The following is a 23650-nucleotide window of genomic DNA, read 5'->3' as shown; positions in this document are numbered from 1 at the left end:
GACCTCTGAAACAAATGGCACTTCGCAAGAAGGGCAATCAGTAGGGGTGGAAGAGTTTTCTGTATAAAAGCCTACTGTGATAAATATTTCCTCTGTTTCCTTGTCTGATGCACAAATGGATTTATTATCTAAAGGGTTGTCATTTTGTCCTTCTACTAAGGTTGATTGGTTTCAGCTGGAGGTGGATATGCAGCGGCTCTTTAGGAACATCAAGTTGCAGTCTGGTTCTCTGATCATCCACCTCCAGCTGACCATCGACCATAGGAAAGTCTGAACTCACTCTTGGACAATTTGATCTGATGTCCAGGAGTGATTTCATACCTCAAATTAGTTCTCACACTCTGGATACTTTTATTAAAGCTTTGGCATTTGATATCGACAGACTTAAATCTAGGGTCCTTGATACACCATTACAACACCCCAATATGACTTCTGCAGATATTGGGGCTTTGGAGGAGTTGTGCCATGACAACAGCCTTACCATTAAGCCGGCCGATAAGGGCGGGGCGGTTGTTGTCATGGACACATCCTGGTATATGGGTGAAATAAGAAGGCAACTGAGTGACCAAAATGTATACAGGGAATTGTCTGGTGACCCTAAATTTGAGTATATTAAGAAAATCTAAAATGTATTGGATTCGGCACGTGATCAGGGCATTATTGATGAAGGACTATATTCCTTCTTATTGATGGAATGTCCACGTACGCCAATCATTTATGTGTTACCTAAGATACACAAGTCCCTGACTAATCCCCCTGGGCGACCCATCGTGTCAGGTATTGACTCTGTTTGTTCACATATTTCCATCTTCCTTGACCGCATACTTCGCACGTATGCCACTAATACCAAATCCTATATCAGGGATACAGAAGATTTTTTGCATAAAATCTCCACTGTGAAATTGCCTGATAAATGTCTGGTGGCATATTTTGATTTCACCAGCCTCTATACTTCGATAGATCATGCACGGGGAGTAAATGCAGTCAGGAGATGTTTGGAATATAGTGATTTTTCGACAGAATGTTGTGACTTTATCATTGAATTACTGAATCTGGTCCTGAGACATAACTATTTTATGCTCGGGGACCAGTTCTTTCTGCAATTACGTGGGACCGCCATGGGGTCAAATGTGGCGCCCACGTATGCAAATGTCTTCATGGTGGCCCTTGAGGAAGATCTTGTCTATGTGTCCCACCACTTCAGCAAGGTGCTGGGGTGGTGGCGATACATAGACGACGTCTTCCTCATTTGGCAAGGTGATCTAGAGTCCCTAGAGCAGTTTCATGGTTTCCTGAATGATATGGACAGTGAAATTGCTTTTACACTCACACATTCTGACAAACAGGTACAATTCCTGGACACGATGGTGTATATTGTTGGTGACAAATTGTCTACTGACATTTTCTCAAAGCCGACTGATTGTAACACTTTGTTGCACTACGAAAGCTGCCATCCCAGACCTACCATTGAATCCCTACTGTGTAGCCAACTACTACGTGTCAAGAGGATTGTACAGGACCCTGGACGTTTACCTGTTCGGTATGAACAAATGATTAATAAGTTTAGGCAGAGAGGATACCCACGAAGGAATATTTACAAACACCTGAGAAAGATACAAAATCCTCAGGGAATGGAGGCGAGAGAAAGGAAACTCAAACCTAGACATATCCCATTTGTCACAACATATTCAGAACAGAGTAAAGATGTGGCCACCATTTTGAGGAAACATTGGCCCATCTTAAAGAGTCATTTTCCCTTGGTTGAGACCTTCTCTTCTCCCCCACTTCTGTCATACAGGCGTCCTACTAACTTGTGTGACAAGTTAGTAAGGGCGGATGTCCCTGTTAAAAGAAAGGTACAAACTTTCTTAGGTCCGAGAAAAATGGGCTGTTTCCCATGTCTGACATGTGTGAATTGTCCCTTTATGATGAAGGGAAGTTTTTTCACACACCTGGGTACGCGATCACAATATGACATTCGTCATTTTCTGACATGTGACAGCTCGTTTGTCATATATGTACTGCAATGTCCATGTGGTCTCCTCTATGTGGGGGAGACCACATGTGACATGAAAACACGATTGAATAATCATCGCTTTTCCATCAGGCATAAAAGAACAGATCTACCGGTTCCAAAACATTTAGTTGAGTATGGTCACACTGAAAGAGAACTAAAATGCATGATTATCGATCAAGTCCCAAGGGCCAGACGAGGTGGTGATCGCACCTTTGACCCTTAAACAAAGGGAACTGTGTTGGATACATCGTCTTCAGACCCTTAAACCCCAGGGCCTGAACGTCGATTTCAAATGGAACATAATGTAATGAGTTTTTTTTTGGAAACCTCCCTTTTCTCCTGTGGTTTTGTCTCATCTATTCGGTACTCTGATATTGTGATCACTTATGGTGTCAAATATTTTACTTATCATGTTTCTCTTTTTATTTCAGATTCTATCGGATTTTTTTTAAGTTCATCATCACAGCAGTAGAAAACGATGGCGACCATCTACGGTGTTTGTAGTCCCGTGTTAGGGGGATGGGGTTGAAATTACAATTCACTCAGATAATTATATTGTGGATAAGTCGTGAATGGAAGATTGTTACTTAGCTCTAGATGAGGGAAAATGGGTGGACCTTGGCTCTGAGGTTGTTGGGTGCTGACCGCACTTGACACCTTGGTGCCATAATTGGTGTGTGGTGATGGTCACTAAAGTGACATGACCACATAAACCACACCCTCTCCTATTACCCTTTATTTTTTATTCTGTATTCTATAGAGACATTGTTTCCATAGGGAACTTATGACTCTATTTGCTTCCTAAATATACGGCTTGATATCCCATTTTGTTAGTATTTATCAAAACTTCTTGAACAGTATCATGCAACCTTATTATGCCCTACATGTGACTCTTTATCCCCTTCCAAGTCTGAATTTAGCGGTGCCCTGTACACCCTGGGTGGTAGTGGTGGGTCTGTTATTGGGACGCTTTCCGGTTGCCGGGCTACGGCTCATGTGACGTGTTCATGTGATCCTGTGGCTTGGTAGCTGGAACGCCTCTTTCTGGTTCGTCACGCACCTATGGTGGAGTTGGGTTGCCGGTGCACGCCTCGTGACTGACGTCACTGATCACGCGTGGTCAGGTGGCGGGTCACGTGATCTTGTGTGTACTGGTATCCTGGCAACCGGGCATGCGCATTGACGGACTGGGGACGCCGAGATGAGCGCCATCCAAGTACACTGCTGTGTAAGTTGTTTTTTCCATAACCCACGCAGTCGATTGACCGTTTATTTAAACATACACAGGTGATCACCCTGAGTAATGCACATGGCACTTTATGAGAATATACAATGAAGTATGTGATTTTTGAAGATCAACAATCATGGTTTCACGAGATATATATGTCACTGATCTATCATATGTTTTATAAATTTTGTATCATGTTTCTGGATTATGTATTTTATATCATTTTGTATTTCTGACTATGTAATTATCACCGATTATACTCACTAATTGACTCACAAGGTATTGTGGGTATAAATGTGGATTTTTGGCACCAGTTTGTATGCTTGATAAAGACTGCAATGAGCAGTTGAAACGTTGCAGAGGGGAATAAAGCGGGTCATTTCACCTTTTACATTGGAGTGCAGCCTCTTTTTTGGAGAACAACGATATATATATATATATATATATATATTGTGACAGGACTAGGGGAAAAGTGGTAGAAGGAGTCTACATTTCACCTAGGTTCCTGTCCTATACGTTCTAAAAAGCAGCCAGGGAATTGACAGCAAAGAAAACTAGGTTTTCTCTTTGCAAGGGTTTTGTTAAAAAACCTGGTTAGAAGGGCCTGGCTGCTTGGAGCAGGGAGAGTTGGGTGGGTCCCTGCTCCAATTAGCCACTCCAGGTATTCAGGGTAACTGTGGCTAATCACCTTGGAACCTGAGTGTGCTATAAAAGGGCAAACAGCTCACTAGCTGATCTCTCTGCTCCTGGGAAGAACCCTGCTGGGTGAGTGAAAAACAGTGTATTTGGTTGATGGAGCTGGGCACAAGGCTCAGTTTCATGTAGTTAGGGACTACTGCCTGTTTAGACGTAGTGGCCAGATGGCCAGGTATTTCATTTGTTTTGAACTGTTTTGTTTAATATTTATTTTTCTGCAAAAGTCAATAAAACTGGCTGAGGCCAGTTGCACCATACTTGCTTGGACTGGACTGTGTTTTATGTGCTTATAGCGCCCGTCTATCCCAGGCGACGGCGGTTCCGTGAGCTAATCCCGTTACATATGGTGGAGGCTGCGCTGGCACAAAAATCCAGCAAGTTTTATGTCCTGGGTTAAGTCTGCTGTTCTGAAAAAAACAAACAGTGCAGATATGGAGGAAGTGCTGAAACAGCTGGTCCAGGCTAACATACAGCTCCAAAAGGCGAATGCTAACCAGCAGGAAACCAATCGGTTGTTCATGGAGACTACACAAGCTGGTTTCAGAGAACAGCAATCGCTTAATAAAAGTCTGGTGGAGCAGATAGCGGTGCTGGCTGAAAGGCCCCATGTCCGGGAGGAATCCATCTCTGTGGGGAGGAGAGTGCAAGCTTCCCTTCAAAAAATGGTAGCAGGGGATGATGTGGAGACAAACCTCACCATTTTTGAAAGAGCCGCTGAAAGAGAGAAACTCCCAGCCGAACAGTGGGTAGACACCCTTGCTCCATTTCTGAGTGGGGAGCCACAGAAAGCCTACTATGATTTGAGTGAGCAGGATGCCAGACAGTACCCAAAACTGAAAGCAGAAATTCTCGCTCGCTTAGGTGTAACATCTGCGGTCAGAGCCCAGCGAGTACACAACTGGATTTCCAATTGGATAAACCAGCGAGGTCGCAAATGTATGATCTTTTTCACCTGGCTAAAAAATGGCTACAGCCAGAGGTATATACAACCACTCAGGTGGTGGAAAGAGTGGTCCTGGACCGGTTTGTTCGTGCTCTACCAGTTCGGATACAGTGCTGTGTGGGACAAGCGGACCCCAGGGATGTGGATCAGCTCGTCGCCCTAGTGGAGCGGTATCTGAACACTGAGGAGTATCTCCAAGACCTCTCTCCTACTTGGCCGGCCCCAGGGAGCCAGAAGTCTACTGATCGCGGTAGGACTGTTTCTAATCTAAAGGGGGCAAGGGAGGGCCGTAAAGTAGGAACTGAGACTGACCTATTAGCCAGACCTCTTAAGCCAGTTAGCCCTAGACAGCCTTGGGCGGTCAAAAACATTGTTTGCTGGCGATGTCAAGGACTGGGCCACGTGGCTGCCAACTGTCCTTTGGCTGATGAGCCTATGGAGTGTGACAATGGGCGGAGGAGGTCATTGTTTGCAGTACCTGCGTACTCTGCCTTGCCGACCCCATATATGGAGCGACAAACTTGCAGCTTGGTGATTGAAGGACACTCAGTTCAAGCTCTGTTGGACTCTGGTAGTCTAGTGACTCTTGTGCATGGCAGCCTGGTGGACAATAGGAAGCTGCAAAAGAGACAGATGGGGGTCATCTGCATACATGGGGATACAAAGGAGTACCCCACTGCTATAGTCTCTTTTGAAACCCTGTGCGGGAAAGTAACCCATGAAGTGGGGGTTGTAAACAGTCTGTTGCATACTGTCATTGTGAGGTGTGATTTTCCTTTGTTTTGGCAAATGTGGAATATGCTTGATAAGTGTTTAAGTGGGTCTGCTGTAGATCCCATTCCCCCTGGCTGAACCTGAAAATGTACAAACAGTAGGGGTGACCCAGAGTGAAACCGAGAGTTTTCCCTTAGCAGTACTTGCAGGTGATACTGATGATGTCCTGGAAATTGGTCTCCCTGACTTGCCACTCTCCAATGATAACTTTGGGACAGCTCAACTCAGGGACCCTACGTTAGCCCACGCATGGCAAAGTGTGAAAGTAGTCAATGGGGTGCCTCAATAAACTGGGGTAGAGAAAATATTTTCCTATAGAGAATGAACTCTTATATAGAGTTGATGAGCAAAATGGACAAGTTGTGGAGCAACTTGTGGTCCCAAAATCTCATCGCCAAAAGGTGATGGATCTAGCCCATTCACATGTGCTAGGAGGGCACTTGGCTTATGAAAAAATCAAAGACCGGATTTTTCAGAGGTTTTATTGGTCCGGGGTACACAAAGAGATAAAAGAATACTGCGATTCATGCCCAGAGTGTCAATTACACAACCCGGTAGCGACCTTTAGGAGTCCGTTAGTGCCACTCCCGATTATTGAAACTCCCTTTGAGAGGATTGCAATGGATTTGGTGGGACCTCTTGTTAAGTCTGCCAGAGGTCACCGATACATTTTGGTTGTCCTTGATTATGCTACCCGCTATCCTGAAGCAATACCTCTAAGGAAAACCTCTGCAAAAGTGATAGCCAAGGAGTTGTTCCAGATGTTTACTAGAGTGGGCATACCTAAAGAAGTACTCACTGACCAGGGGACGCCCTTTATGTCAAAGGTTACGAAAGAGTTGTGTAAACTGTTGAAAATAACTCACTTGCGTACCTCAGTTTATCACCCCCAAACGGATGGACTAGTCGAAAGGTTCAACAAAACCTTAAAAGAGATGCTCAGAAAAGTGGTGGCACAGGATGGGAAAAACTGGGATTGTCTTTACCATATCTTATGTTTTCTGTACGGGAGGTGCCTCAAGCATCTACCGGATTTTCTCCCTTCGAGCTAGTGTATGGTCGGCACCCTCAGGGTCTTTTGGATATTGCCAAAGAGACCTGGGAGAGTGAGGCTACACCCTACAAAAGTGTGATTGAACACTTGTCCCAAATGCAGGAAAAGATTGAAAAAGTAATGCCCATTGTAAAAGAACACTTGCTGCAGGCCCAGGAGAGTCAGTCCCGGGTTTACAACAGGTCGGCTAAAGTAAGAAACTTCAACCCTGGGGATAGGGTATTAATCCTTGTCCCCACAGTAGAAACTAAATTTTTGGCCAAATGGCAAGGACCTTATGAAATAGTTGAGAAGGTCGGAGAGGTGAATTACCGGGTTCACCAACCAGGTAGACGTAAGCCCTACCAAATTTATCATGTGAACCTAATCAAACCCTGGAAGGACCGAGAGGTGTTAGCAGCTTACAACAGTGGTAAAAAGGGATGTAGCCTTGAGATACCAAAGGTAAAAATTGCAGACACTTTGTCGGGATCTCAAACCCAAGAGGCAAAGGTGTTTGTACAGAAAAATAAAGATGTCTTTTCTGAGCTACCTGGTCGAACAGATATAATTAAACATGATACTGTAACCGAACCAGGGGTCAGAGTCAACCAAAAGCCTTATAGAATACCTGAGGCTAGACGTAAAGCTAGGGGTTATAGAGGAGTCCCATAGTGACTGGTCTAGTCCTATAGTCTTGGTTCCCAAACCTGATGGCACCATACGTTTCTGTAATGACTTCAGGAAACTGTACACTGTCTCAAAGTTTGATGCTTACCCAATGCCTCGAGTGGATGAGCTGATTGATAGGCTTGGTAATGCTAGGTTCTTTACCACATTAGATCTTACAAAAGGTTACTGGCAAGTACCTTTGACTGAGGGGGCCAAAGAAAAAACAGCTTTTAGTGTCCCTGATGGCCATTTTCAGTATGTAGTCCTTCCCTTTGGTTTGCATGGGGCCCCGGCCACATTCCAGAGGATGATGGACAAAATTTTAAGACCACATCGTAGATACGCAGTTGCCTATTTAGACGATGTGATAATCCATAGCATGGATTGGGAAAGTCATCTACCCAGGGTAGAAGCCGTCCTGAATTCTATTAGGGAAGCGGGTTTGACAGCGAATCCGAAAAAATGTGCCATTGGGCAAGAAGAGGCAAAGTACTTGGGGTACACTTATGGGCGAGGAGTTATAAAACCTCAAATAAACAAAGTGGAAGCCATCCAGAGCTGGCCAAGGCCTTTGAACAAAAAACAAGTCAGAGCATTCCTAGGTTTAACTGGTTATTATAGGCGTTTTATTGAAAATTTTGCCAGCATTGCGAGCCCTTTAACAGATCTTACAAAAGGGAAGGATTCAACCATGGTCAAATGGACCATGGAGGCGGGACAAGGCTTTTCAGAACCTGAAGCAGGCTCTATGTGTCCACCCTGTGTTAGTCACACCAGATTTTAAAAAGGAGTTCATTGTGCAAACAGATGCCTCGGATTTTGGTATAGGGGCTGTGTTGTCGCAAGTAAGGGCTGGGGAAGAGCATCCAGTAGTGTACCTGAGTAAAAAGTTAAATGAACATGAAAAGAAATACTCCATTGTAGAAAAGGAGTGTTTGGCAATTAAGTGGGCTGTAGAAGCTCTCAGGTATTATTTGGTAGGGAGAACATTCAAATTGGTAACTGACCATGCCCCCCTTAAATGGATGTGCCAAAACCGTGAGAAAAACTGGCGAGTGACCCGACGGTTCATGTCTCTTCAAGATTATAGTTTTACAGTTGAACATAGGCCCGGGCGTCAGCTTGGAAACACTGATGCCCTGTCCAGGATGTACTGTTTAAGGGCACAGAGTGTTCCTACCCCAAGGTCGAAACAGGGGGGGAGGATATGTGACAGGACTAGGGGAAAAGTGGTAGAAGGAGTCTACATTTCACCTAGGTTCCTGTCCTATACGTTCTAAAAAGCAGCCAGGTAATTGACAGCAAAGAAAACTAGGTTTTCTCTTTGCAAGGGTTTTGTTAAAAAAAAAACCTGGTTAGAAGGGCCTGGCTGCTTGGAGCAGGGAGAGTTGGGTGGGTCCCTGCTCCAATTAGCCACTCCAGGTATTCAGGGTAACTGTGGCTAATCACCTTGGAACCTGAGTGTGCTATAAAAGGGAAAACAGCTCACTAGCTGATCTCTCTGCTCCTGGGAAGAACCCTGCTAGGTGAGTGAAAAACAACAGTGTGTTTGGTTGATGGAGCTGGGCACAAGGCTCAGTTTCATGTAGTTAGGGACTACTGCCTGTTTAGACGTAGTGGCCAGACGGCCAGGTATTTCATTTGTTTTGAACTGTTTTGTTTAATATTTATTTTTCTGCAAAAGTCAATAAAACTGGCTGAGGCCAGTTGCACCATACTTGCTTGGACTGGACTGTGTTTTATGTGCCTATAGCGCCCGTCTATCCCAGGAGACGGCGGTTCCGTAAGCTAATCCCGTTACAATATATATACATATATATATATATCAAAAAATGAATTTCTGTTCAATATGCACAGCCAAATGACTGGACTGATCTCCACCAAATTTGGCACACAGGTACATCAGATGTCTGGGATGATACAGGGTGCTGTGGATGATACTGTTAAGGGGATGATCCGCTATGGGGGTCAGTGTTAAGGGGCAGGATGCTGTAGAGGTCACTGTTAAGGCGGCGTTGCATTTTAAAGGGTTTCTGTCAATAAAATGAACCCTCTTAAACTGACTGACATTAGCGATGTGCTAATGTCAGCAGAATCTAACTCTGCTATTGTTATGTTTATTAATGCCCCCCTTACTGCACAATTCTTACTTTTGTTATCACTTTAATATGCAAATTTGCCTCTCAGGTCTCCCACTTCATTCCACGCCCTGCCGTCCTTGATTGACAGGCCAGCGCCTGCACCGTGCCATTTACCCCGCACACAGGGCTGGCAGGAGAAGACGAACGCTGGCCTGTCAATCAAGGACAGCAGGGTGTGGAATAAGGTGGGAGAAGAGACGCTTCGAAAGGCTAACTTGCATATTGCAAAAGTAAGAATTGTGCAGTAAGGGGGGCATCAATAAATAAAACAATAGAAGAGTTAGATCGCTAATGTCAGCCAGTTTAAGAGGGTAAATTCTGGTGACAGAAGCCATTTAAGGTTTAAGGGAATGGAGCGCTGTGGAAGTCACTGTTAAGGGGGCGGATTATTGTGGAAATCAGTGTTAAGGAGATGCAATACTGTGGAGGTCACAAAAAAATGGGCGGGAGCTGTGGAGGTTACTGTTAAAGGGGGTAGGGCACTGTGGAGGTCACTGTTAAGGCATTGTGGCAGCGCTTTGGAGGTCACTGTTAAGGGGACAGGGTGCTGTGAAGGTTACCATTAAAGCGGGTAGGCTACTGTGGAAGTCAAAGTTTAGAGGGCAGTGGAGGTCACTGTTAAGGGGTAGATCATTGTGAAGGGGCGGACTACTGTGGAGGTCACATTTTAAGGAGGCGGGGCACTGTGGGGGGGGGGGTCAGTGTTAAGGGGTGGAGGTCTGTGGAGTTCACTGTTATGGGGGATATTGTCAGTATCTTTTAACGACACACAGAAACATTAAATGACATAGATGAAATATACCCGTGCGAAGCCGGTTCCTTCTGCTAGTTGTTTTATAGATACATCATTCTATAATGCCTTGAATCTCTAATTGGGGTGAAAAAGAGGTCTAATACTACTGCTATTTTATACTTACTGTTACAGTACAGTATGTCTGACAGAAAGGTGCCAGGGCCTTCCAAGGGAACGGGCAGTGGCAAAAGTGCTTATAGAGCTAGAAGTATCAGCAGAAGGGGATGGTAGCAGCAGTTGCACCAAGAGGCCAGAGCTGCCAGTATCATCCAGTGGTCATGTTTTGACCAGCAAACCAGCTGTCCTTGAATGGTTGACTCAGTCTTCAACATCAACTCAACTGACATCAGACACCCCTAGCCAGGAGTCGGTGGGTTTCTCTGATACCACACTTAGTTAAACTGGAAACTGGCTGATCGTTGATAGTGGGAGGTGCAGTACACAACCAGACGTAGATATCAAAATAAATCAAGTTTTCTTTTTGGTTCTAGACAATGCATTTCGGGGTACATATTACCCCTTTATCAACTCAGTGTAACTGGAGTAGGACGCCAGAGGATGAGCTGCTGGGAAGTGCTATCAGGCTGTGCTGCAGAAGCACGTGCAGCATCAAATATCGTAATCGCTCTTCCAATGGTATATTTCACCCTACTGGTGGTTTGGCTCCTTCCCCAAGGGTTCCTGATAGTTCTGCCTGCACCAACCATAATTGTTCTTCTCCCCGCTCACACTGGTGTTGTACTCTGGATAGCACAACTGAGACAGGTGAGCAGACTACACCCCTTTATAATGGGTCCTCACATCTTGACTTATTTACCCTCTGAGCACCTTTCTCTCTTTAGCCACTGTGACATCTTAGGGTAATTTAGCTCTCAAGGAAGAAGCCACTACAACACTGCAGACTTGGGTGCAAACTGGCCATGACCAGCTATTGTCACTTTAACAGCAGACCAAACATAAATCATAAATATAAATCCTCGGCCGTCTGGCCACTGACTACACAGTAGTTCTCCCTCTCTATCGGGATCTTGGTCTACCACCCAGCTCCTCAAAACACAACACAATGTTTACCTCATCATTATTATAACATACTTTTACATTACTAATATAACATATACCTCAGTCTCTTCCACTTTTACAGCTCTGGTTACACACCTACAACCCTGTCTCCAACAGCCACTCATCAGTACATTCATATAGGTTCCTACCTATATTTACCAATCTTTCTCTTTTACACATCAGTCATTGCTATAATCAGTCATCCAACTACTTTTTTGTATATCATAGCCCTTTACCTCTGATTAATGAATTCATGTTCATTCCTTCTCTCACTAGTGGCTTATGTGACCAAGGTCCGAAGTGACCAAAACGTCAAGACTCGGAGTCACAATATAGGCATTCTTCCGTTATGTCCTATGTATTCATTGGATGATATGTCACAATAAAATAATTTTATTTGCATGATAACTCTGAGTGTGCGGTGGTATCTCAATTACTATTGCCTACCCAGGGTTAGACAGTCCCGGCTCCCATAGGCCTTGGCACAGCCTGTTTCTTCCACAGACTGGGAGCCCTGACTGAGGAGCTCAGCCCACATTTACCTGACCTCCTCAACTGGTTGCTAATTGCCTTCATCACCAGCCTAGCTGCTGCACCACCCATTACCACACTTAGTTGGCATAGCCCAGGAACAAGCTCTATGCCCCCACCTCTCCTTAACCTGCCTCTTTCTTTTTTTTCTCCTTCTGCTTGGAAAGTATTGTATGCTGCCGACTCTGCTTTGCTTTTCAACGAGGACAAGTTTATTGAGGACAGTCAGAAGCTGCTGCCCAGATTTGGAGGAGAGATCTGCTGCTTTCTCCTGTAGACAGGCAAGTAGCGACGATGAGTCACATGGGAGCAGGTGTTGCGAGCGGTCAGCGACGCGGCCATTAAAAACTGATGAGGGAGACATTAGTGACATACAGACATTAGTGGATAATGATGTAGCTGATTTCACATGGGAGCCAGGTAAAGAGGGGGCTTCATCATCACCATCAGGGGGTGAGGGTGGTAGCGTGTGGCTCAGCCAGCAACAAGGTTGCAGTGTGCAGCTTAGCCAGCAGGGTGTAAGCATGGCCTTGAGCCAGCAAGCTGGAAGCAGTGTGATATCTGGTGCCAAACAAACTTGCCCGGGGAAGACCGTCTGCTACTCAGCAGCCTACCTATCTGGAAATAACTAGTGGGGCATGGCTTCATAGAGGCAGCGGCAGGCAGTCAGCACGGAATGATGGGGGGAAAATTCCCTACTCCGGGTGTGTTGTCGGAGGACGTCAACAAGTCCGTACGTAGAACCTGTGGGAAGAAGGTGAAGCATAGCCAGAGTGCCAATGTTGGCACCACGGCCCTGCATCAACACATAGAGCGTCAACATAAAGTGGCCTGGGAAAACTGTGGTGCTAATGTTGTGGTACAGCCTGAGGAGTCTCCTTGCAGCCCGAATCCTTTTCTAGCAGTTAAGGCTCCACCACCTCAGCAGAAGTGAACTGTGTTTCCTTCCCATCGTCTACCGGTCATGATGCTGCTCCTCCTTCTTGTCATTCATTTCACCAGCAATCAATCATTGAGGAGATTTTCAAATGACAACAGTATGCGTGCACTCATCCAACGGTGCAGAAGTTGAACATGCTCCTGGCCAAGTTAATGGTACTACAGTCCCTCCCTTTCCATGTGGTGGACTTTGCACCTTTCAGAGAACTTATACAAAGCTGTCATTACTTCTCCAAAAAAGCTGTACCAGCCCTGTGCACATATGTTGAGCAAAAGTTGGGCCAGTCCTTGAGCATGTCAGTGTCTGGTATAGTTCACAGCAGCAATGACATGTGAAGCTATAATTATGATCAAGAACAATATCTGTCCTTTGCGGCCCATTGGGTAAATGTGGTTCCTGCCCAGCCACACCAGCAATTTGGCCAGATGACAGCAATGCCGCCTCCACGTTCTCAAACTGTGATTCCAGCACCAATGTCCTCCTCTGTATCCTCCTCCTCCTCAATCTTGTCCTCAGCCTCCACTGTAGGTGGGGGGTAAGGAAGATTACACAGATGACCCTGACATACCGTGGCAGTATGCAGTGGAGATGGAGGCAGGGAATCCCTCCGAGTTCCCTGCACAAATGGCCAAATGCATATTGAGTTGCTTGCGCAGTGACAGATGCATTTTCACCATTCGGGAAAATGACTAATGGCTCTCCACCGTGTTAGACCCTCACTACCGGGCCAAAATAGGGGCCACTTTTTACACCTGCTGAGAGGGCGGATAAACTCGACTACTGTAAAGACATCTTATGTAGTGAGTTGGTCACTGTCTATGTGCGCTTTCGCATATTCTCATGAAGGTCTGACCAGGGCGGCCCTCTGCGCTCACTCTCCACTGCCATGACTGCTGGAGGCGGGGCAGAAGCAGCACCAGTTCCGTCTGCAGTAACTTGAGTCTCAAGTCTTTGATTATCATCTTTCTTTACCAGCCTACTAAAGAAACCAGCCAGCAGCAAGACAGGGAGCAGAACCTGAACCAGCAGGTGCTGGCATACCTGGACTGCACCCTGTAACCCCAGATCCAACATCCCCTGGACTACTGGCCAACCAAACTTAAATTGTGGCTGCAACTGGCCGAGTTTGCCCTGGACAAGCTTTCTTGCCCAGCCAGTACTGTGGCATCAGAGTGTGTGTTTAGTGTGGTGGGGGCATAGTTACTCCAAAGAGAACTCGCCTTTTAACACAAAATGTTGAGAGACTAACCTTTGTAAAAATGAATCAGGCGTGGATTATCCAGGATTTCTACACTCGGGTGTTTGTTGCATCAGCTCACACTCCGGGACGATATAAGTGAGGGACATGAATATGTGGAGTCACTGTGGATAGAAGTACATGGAGCCAAAAACAATAAAAAATACTAATAGGAGTTTATTATAAGCCATCTTATATACCAGAGTCCACAGAAAATCTATCTGTAAACAAAATAGACGAGGCGGCAAATCATAATGAGGTTGCTATTATGGGGGACTTCAACTACCCATATATAGACTAGGAAACTGAAACCTGTACATCTCATAAAGGAAACAGGTTCTTGGCAATAACCAAAGACAATTACCTTTCCCAACTGGTTCGGGACCCGAAAAGAGGGACAGCCACACTGGATTTAGTATTAACCAAAAGACCTGACAGAACAACAGATGTGCAGGTTTGAATTGTCATTCAAAAGAGTGTTTCATCAGAGAGAAACAAAAATACTAAACTTAAAAAAATATTAGCCAACTAAGAGATGCCATAGGTCTAACTAACTGGGACAAAGTCCTCAAATATAAAAATACAGCCACAAAATGGGATATTTTTAAAAGCATCCTAAAACCTAATTGTGAGAGGTGAATACCTTATGGGAATAAAAGGTTAAGCAACAAGAAAAAAAGACTATGTGGATAAATAGAATTGTAAAGAAAGCCATAAATGACAAAAAGAAAACATTTAAATCACTAGAACAGGAGGGTAGCGAGGAAGCATTGAAAAACTATAAGGAAAAAAATTGAATATGTAAAAGACCAATAAAAGCACCAAACTAGAGACCAAGAGATTAATTGTGAAAGAGAGTAAAACTAACCCTAAAATGTTCTTCAATTATATAAATGGTAAAAAGTTTAAATCTGAAGGGGTCGGCCCTTTACAGAGCAATGAGGGGGGAGTTGCAGAGAGCGATGAGGAGAAAGCCAAGCTATTAAATATTTTTTTCTCCACTGTATTCACTGAAAAAAAATTAACTGTCAGATGAAATGCAGAATGTAAAAGTAAATTCTCAATAAAAAGTGCCCTGTTTGACCCAGGAAGAAGTACAGCGGTGTCTTATAAAGATTAAATAGACAAATCGCCGGGACAAGATGGCATACACTCCTGTATCCTAAGAGAATTAAGTAATGTCATAGCCAGACTATTATTTGATATTTAAGGACTCTATAATGACAAAGAGTGTTCCACAGGATTGGTGCATAGCAAATGTGGTGCCAATATTCAAAAAGGCTCCAAACACAGAGCCCGGAAACTATAGGCCGGTAAGTTTAACATCTGTCATGGGTAAACTGTTTGAAGGTTTTCTAAGAGATGCTATCTTGGAGTACCTTAATGAAAATAAGCAAATAATGCCATATCAGCATGGCTTCATGAAGGATCGGTCATGTCAAACCAATTGAATCAGTTTCTATGAGGAGGAAAGTTCTAGGCTTGACTACGGCGGATCAATGGATGTCGTATATCTGGACTTCTTTAAAGCATTTGCCACTGTACCACATAAAAGGTTAGTATATAAAATGAGAATGCTTGGACTGGGAGAAAACGTCTGTATGTGGGTAAGTAACTGGCTCAGTGATAGAAAACAGAGGGTGGTTATTAACGGTACACACTCAGATTGGGTCACTATCACTAGTGGGGTACCACAGGGGTCAGTATTGGGCCTCATTCTCTTCAATATATTTATTAATGATCTTGTAGAAGGCTTGCACAGTAAAAATATTAATTTTTGCAGATGACACTAAACTGTGTAAAGTAATTAATTAACACGGAAGAGGACAGTATACGGCTGCAGATGGATCTGGATAGATTGGAGGCTTGGGCAGAGAATTGGCAGATGAGGTTTAACACTGACAAATGTAAGGTTATGCACAAGGGAAGGAATAATGCAAGTCACCAATGCATAATAAATAGTAAAACACTGGGTAACACAGACATAGAAAAGGACCTAGGAAATTTTGTGAACTGAAAACTAAGCTGTAGAAACCAGTGTCAGGCAGCTGCTGCTAAGGCCAATAAGATAATGGGTTGCATCCAAAAGGGGCATAGATGCCCGTGATGAGAACATAGTCCTGCCACTTTACAAATCACTAGTCAGACCACACATTGAGTACTGTGTACAGATCTGGGCTCCTGTGAATAAGGCAGACATAGCAGAACTAAAGTAATAACTGGAATGGGTGTACTACAGTACCCTGAAAGATTATCAAAATTAGGGTTATTCACTTTATAAAAAAGACAACTGAGAAGAGATCTAATAACTATGTATAAATATATCAGGGGTCAGTACAGAGATCTCTCTCATCATCTATTTATCCCCAGGACTGTGACTGTGACGAGGGGACATCCTCTGCGTCTGGAGGAAAGAAGGTTTGTACACTAACATAGAAGAGGATTCTTTACAGTAAGAACAGTGAGACTATGGAGCTCTCTGCCTGAGGAGGTGGTGATGGTGAGTTAACTAAAAGAGTTCAAGAGGGGCCTGGATGTATTTGTGGAGTGTAATATTACAGGCTATAGCTACTAGAGATGGGTTGTTGATCCAGGGAGTTATTCTGATTGCCTGATTGGAGTCGGGAAGGAATTTTTTATTCCCCTAATGTGGGGAAAATTGGCTCCTACCTCACAGTTTTTTTTTGCCTTCCTCTGGATCAACTTGCAGGATAACAGGCCGAACTGGATGGACAAATGTCTTTTTTCGGCTTTACAGTTGCAATAAAAAGTATGTGAACCCTTTGGAATGATATGGATTTTTGCACAAATTGGTCATAAAATGTGATCTGATCTTCATCTAAGTCACAACAATAGACAATAACGTTCTGCTGAAGCTAATAACACACAAAGAATTTAATGTTACCATGTTTTTATTGAACACACCATGTAAACATTCACAGTGCAGGTGGAAACAGTATGTGAACCCCTAGACTAATGACATCTCCAAGAGCTAATTGGAGTGAGGTGTCAGCCAACTGGAGTCCAATCAATGAGATGAGATTGGAGGTGTTGGTTACAGCTGCCCTGCCTTATAAAAAAACATACACAAGTTCTGGGTTTGCTTTTCACAAGAAGCATTGCCTGATGTGAATGATGCCTCGCACAAAAGAGCTCTCAGAAGACCTACGATTAAGAATTGTTGACTTGCATAAAGCTGGAAAGGGTTATAAAAGTATCTCCAAAAGCCTTGCTGTTCATCAGTCCATGGTAAGACAAATTGTCTATAAAAAGAGAAAGTTCAGCACTGCTGCTACTCTCCCTAGGAGTGGCCTTCGTGTAAAGATGACTGAAAGAGCACAGCGCAGACTGCTCAATGAGTGTCAGCTAAAGACTTACAAAAGTCTCTGGTATATGCTAACATCCCTGTTAGCGAATCTACGATACGTAAAACACTAAACAAGAATGGATTTCATGGGAGGATACCACAGAGGAAGCCACTGCAGTACTGGCAAAATATTCTGTGGACAGATGAAACCAAAGATGAGTTGTTTGGAAGAAACACACAACACTATGTGTGGAGAAAAAGAGGCACAGCACACCAACATCAAAACCTCATCCCAACTGTGAAGTATGGTGGTGGGGGCATCATGGTTTGGGGCTGTTTTGCTGCGTCAGGGCCTGGATGTATTGCTATCATCGAAGGAAAAATGAATTCCCAAGTTTATGAAGACATTTTGCAGGAGAACTTAAGGCCATCTGTCCACCAGCTGAAGCTCAACAGAAGATGGATGTTGCAACAGGACAACGACCCAAAGCATAGAAGTAAATCAACAACAGAATGGCTTAAACAGAAGAAAATACACCTTCTGGAGTGGCCCAGTCAGAGTCTTGACCTCAACCCGATTGAGATGCTGTGGCATGTCCTCAAGAAAGCGATTCACACCAGACATCCCAAGAATATTGCTAAACTGAAACAGTTCTGTAAAGAGGAATGGTCAAGAATTAGTCCTGACCGTTGTGCATGTCTGATCTGAAACTACAGGAAACGTTTGGTTTAAGTTATTGCTGCCAAAGGAGGTTCAACCAGTTATTAAATTCAAGGGTTTTTCCACCTGCACTGTGAATGTTTACATGGTGTGTTCAATAAAAACATGGTAACATTTAATTTTTTGTGTGTTATTAGTTTAAGCAGACTGTGATTGTCTATTGTTGTGACTTAGATGAAGATCAGATCACATTTTATGACCAATTTGTGCAGAAATCCATATCATTCCAAAGGGTTCACATACTTTTACTTGCAACTGTATATACTATGTTACTATGTAGACGGAGTTACGCTGTCACAGACCCTGGATCACCAGCCTTTCACCAGGGTACCAGCCTTAGGAAAGGGAGGGACAGCTAGCTCAGTCCTTTCCTCAGCATCAAACCCTTCTTATGCCAGGGAGGAGACTGGAGAAGCCAGCCCTATGCCTCGCCTGTATTGTTTTGCACCTAAATTCCTCCAGTAAAGAAGCACACTGGTTTACTGCAGACCCAGACTCTCTGGACTTATTTCCCATTTGGGGTGCACCACACCTTATCCTCCCTTCTAGAGAGCAGCAACACGTAGTGACACTTCAACGGTGTCCGGGGGACTCAACATAGTATTGGGGCCCCCCCCCAAACCCAGCCACTGCACAATATTGCTAATTTATTTTCATCTGAAAACAGGACTTTGGACCACTGAGCTACAGTCCAGTCCTTTTTCCCCTTAGGCCAGGTAAGACACTTCTGATGTCTCTGGGTCATGAGTGGCTTATTTCCCCTTCCGGAGAGCAGCAACACGTGGTGACACCTCAACGGTGTCTGGGGGACGCAGCGTAGCGTTGGGGCCACCCCAAACCTTGCCACTGCACGTACACCGACATACATTGTCCCTGCAGGCCGGGGCATAGCTGATTTAACGTGCTTTGTAACAAATAAATTCTGAACAAAGCAAATGATCTTGGAAGATTTGGTGAAGCATTCGAATCAATTTTTGAAAAATTTGCTAATTTCTAATAAATATGCATAAAATCTTTTAAAGCCTTACTGATGTGTTCATGAGATTTGTTGTAGGCAAAAAAGTTCCTCAGAGTGTACATGACATGGATTCTCTAAGCTTTCCAGTTGTGCTGGTGACACGAGTGCCTACTGACATTTATTTGGTTAATGACTGTAATGTTATAGGGGCAGCAGCAATCATTTCAGACTGTGTTTACCAAATGCCTGTACCAGTAAAAAAATAAATCACACTGGATAATAAGATCTAAGCCATGAAGTAGGAGTTTTAGGAAATGATAAATGAGAAATATGGCTAACACAACAAATAATATGGAAAATAAAACATTCAATAATGTAACCAATGATGATGTGTTTTACTGAACTACAGTATTTAGTATAAAGGAGTCATGATAGAGGTCAGCAAGAACCTAAGTGCCAAAGGGTGTACATTACACCATTACCCAAAATGAATGACTGCAAAGAATGACATTTAAAGAATCTGCACACACAACAACAGAGCTGACTTACCTCCTAATGTCATGCCAGCCTCATAACATTTCCGCAAGCGACATGATGGACAGTTTTTCCTCCGGAATTTGTCGATTGTGCAGTCATTACGGCTAGCACAAAGATACTTCTGCTTTCCTAAATGCGGAAAAGAAGACATGATGATGACAAAAGTCAGACAACTAATAAAGTTCATGTTGATGAATATGCTACGCTATGAATATGGTTTATGATATGTAAAAAAATAAAAACTGCTTATTTTTATTTTTTTAACAAACAAAATAGAAAACTAATTTGGAGATTTATCAATTCCCTCTATTCCAGTAAATTGGATTTAAAGGGAACCTGTCACCTCAAAAAACCATCCCAAGCCGCCAGCAATACCTGACAGTATCCAGCGGCGTGTTTCTGACGATAAATTTCTTCCTGAAGGAGGATGCGGCTAAAGCTCAGAAAACGTTCTTTTATCCCCTGCCGGTGTGCTTCTCTAGTCATGCTTGAAGTCAAGGAGGCAGCGGTTATCTTGACTTGAAGCAAGGAGGCCGCTGCCCCCTTGACTTCAAGCATGTGTGGATAAGCGCGCCGGCAGGGGATAAAATAATGTTTTCTGAGCTTTAGCCGCATCGTCCTTCAGGAAGAAAATTATCATCGGAAACACGCTGCTGGCTACTTTCAGGTACTGCTGGCGGCTTGGGATGGTTTTTGGAAGTGACAGGTTCCCTTTAAAGAGTCATAAAATAGGGTTTTGCAACTTTTTGGGATTATTTGTGCATTTTTACACCAATCCAGTTTTGAAAAGTGAATGGGCAAATGGATTTGGTTAGTCTGTTGAGCTGATTTAGGCAAGATTTATCAACTGTGACTTTTTAAAAAGTTGAAAAAATTGTCATAATCTTAGAAAAGGGGTGACATAGAAAGAAAAGTAACATTTTAATGCAGAACTGCTAAGGAGGCCATATACATTAGGCTACATGCAAACGACCGTATGTCTTTTGCAGTCTGCAAATTGCGGATACACAAAAAAAAACGGATGACATCCGTATGCCATCCTTTTTTTTTGCGGATCCATTGTAACAATGCCTAAAACGGACAAGAATAGGTCATGTTCAATTTTTTTTGGGGGGGGGGGCTACGGAACTGACATACTGATGCGGACAGCACATGGTGTGCTGCCCGCATTTTTTGTGGGCCTATTGATATGAATGGGTCCACATCCTATCCGCAAAAAAAAACTAAAAACGGAACAGACACGGAAACAAAGAACGTTCGTGTGCATGTACCCTTAGGGCTCATGCACATGAACATTTTTTGCATTCCGTATTTGGGCCGTATTTTGATTCCGTATAGGGTCTGTATTAGGAACCATTCATTTCAATTGGTCTGCAAAAGATGCGGGCAGCAATCTGTGTGCTGTCCGCATCCGTTGCTCCGTTCCGTGGCACTGCAAAAATTATGAGGCATGTCCTATTCTTGTCCGTTTTGCGTGAATTTTGTGCGAACTACAACAGACTTTTGCTAAACTAATTTAAAATATTCCCCTTGTGATAAACCCCCCTATAGTATTTCTGGGACAAAAGAAACTAAATGAATGTAACTGAGAATATGATGCTGTCATAGTGAAATTCACACTATAGGATCGGTTGAATTCCAAATTAAGGTTACAAAGAAATAGAGTACTATGGAGAGAACAGTCTGAGTTATGTAATATAAAACAGTTCAATGACTAATGCACACATGGCATTCAAGGTACAGTGTCCTATAACTTCATCATCTGCTCTCTATAGAATATAGTGGCCATTTAACCAATGCATTTCTTTCTTTTTGTTTTGAGTTAACTATTGTTTACAAAACACTTTAAAAAGTTTTAACATTTTTCATCTAAAACTGAATAACCAAAAAAAAGAAAAAAACAACACAGTTTTGTCACGTACTAACTCCAGCTATGTGTAAATGTACCCTCATAGTGACAGTTCTAACTTGTACACAGCTAACCAAGCCTCTGAAGAGATCCAGAAAAATCAGGGACAGGAGCATGACCAAGCATTTTGGCAGTTTCAGTCTGGCAACTGGTCTGAGTCTCTGCATCAGTACTTTCACAGACTAAAAATGCTGACATACCTCTATGATAATAACCTTATGAGGGTTGCATTAGACCCTGTTCATGACAAAGTTTATGGGGGAAATGTATCAAAAATGGTGTAAAGGAAATCTGGTTTAGTTGCCCATAGCAACCAATCAGAGTCCAACTCCTTTGGAAAATGAAATATGGAATCTAAGCCCGTTTTCCCTTGCAACAGTTTTGATAAATCTCCCCTTATCTTTTCATATTTGGCTACAATCACACATTTAAAAATTGAGTATAATGTTTTGTAATTTTACCAAATCTCACAAGTACACTGACATGAGATAGTGATCGACATAATCAATTGTTACCTGCTATTATATTTTACAGTGTATCAAAGACCTTTTTGCAACATTTCATCTATTCTGTGTGGGATCACTATAACTTACTACAGTATCGTCACCCCGACGTACGTTTCACCGAGAGCTGGAAGAAGCTCTGGGCAAAACGTATGTCGGGGTGACAATACTGTGGCCTTCTGGAGCTCAAATAAAGGTCTCATGCACACGACCGTTGTGTGCATCCGTGGCCGTTGTGCCGTTTTTTTTTCGCGGACCCATTGACTTTCAATGGGTCCGTGGAAAAATCGGAAAATGCACCGTTTTGCAGCTGCATCCGTGATCCGTGTTTCCTGTCCGTCAAAAAAATATGACCTGTCCTATTTTTTTGACGGACAACGGTTCACGGACCCATTCAAGTCAATGGGTCCATGAAAGAACACGGATGCACACAAGATTGGCATCCGTGTCCGTGATCAGTGGCCATAGGTTACTTTCATACAGACGGATCCGAAGATCCGTCTGCATAAAAGCTTTTTCAGAGATGAGTTTTCACTTCGTGAAAACCTTTCATGTGCCCCCCCAGCCTGTGATCTGCTCCCCCCCAGCCTCTGATCTGCTCCCCCCCAGCCTCTGATCTGCTCCCCCCCAGCCTTCGTGAAAACTCATGTCCGACAGTATATTCTAACACAGAGGCGTTCCCATAGTGATGGGGACGCTTCTAGTTAGAATATACTATGAACTGTGTACATGACTGCCCCCTGCTGCCTGGCAGCACCCGATCTCTTACAGGGGGTGCTGCACCTGAGGGGTTAATTGTGCATATCATAGAATCCTATAAGAGATCAGGGGCTGCCAGGCAGCAGGGGGCAGACCCCCCTCCCTCCCCAGTTTTAATTTCATTGGTGGCCAGTGCGGCCCCCCCGGCCCCCCTCCCTCTATTGTAATATCATTGGTGGCCAGTGTGCGGCCTCCGTCGGCCCCCCTCCCTCCCTTTATTGTAATATCATTGGTGGCCAGTGTGCAGCCTCCCCCCCTATATTGTAATATCATTGGTGGCCAGCGTGCGACCCCCCCCCCCCCGGCCCCCCCTCTATTGTATTAATATCATTGGTGGCCAGTGTGCGGCCTCCCCCCGCCCCCCCTCTATTGTATTAATATCATTGGTGGCACAGTGTGCGGCCTCCCCTCTCCCCCCCCCCCCCGATAATTGGTGGCAGCGGAGATTCCAATTGGAGTCCCAGTTTAATCGCTCTGGGGCTCCGATCGGTAACCATGGCAACCAGGACGCTACTGCAGGCCTGGTTGCCATGGTTACTTAGCAATATTACAATATTAGAAGCATCATACTTACCTGCTGAGCTGTCTGTGTCCGGCCGGGAGCTCCTCCTACTGGTAAGTGACAGATCATTAAGCAATGCGCCGCACAGAACTGTCACTTACAGGTAGGAGGAGCTCCCGGCCGGACACAGACAGCGCAGCAGGTAAGTATGATGCTTCTAATATTGTAATATTGCTAAGTAACCATGGCAACCAGGCCTGCAGTAGCGTCCTGGTTGCCATGGTTACCGATCGGAGCCCCAGAGCAATTAAACTGGGACTCCGATTGGAATCTCCGCTGCCACCAATGATCGAGGGGGGGGAGAGGGGAGGCCGCACACTGGCCACCAAT

The 23650-nt window shown here is 44.1% G+C and overlaps 1 protein-coding gene across 1 annotated transcript in view; it reads right to left on the bottom strand.

Annotated features, from left to right (window-relative positions):
- AR (androgen receptor) overlaps nt 1-23650 on the bottom strand; it is a 1020941-nt gene that overhangs the window by 363503 nt on the left and 633788 nt on the right. The window contains exon 3 of the mRNA XM_040406185.1: nt 19600-19716. Within this exon, the coding sequence (XP_040262119.1) occupies nt 19600-19716 (117 nt within the window). The remainder of the gene's footprint in view (nt 1-19599; nt 19717-23650) is intronic.

Source organism: Bufo bufo, chromosome 8, assembly GCF_905171765.1.
Source record: "Bufo bufo chromosome 8, aBufBuf1.1, whole genome shotgun sequence".
NCBI classification, from domain to species: Eukaryota; Metazoa; Chordata; class Amphibia; order Anura; family Bufonidae; genus Bufo; species Bufo bufo.
Note: the sequence above shows the minus strand (reverse complement) of the source record. Positions and strands in the feature narration are given on the sequence as shown.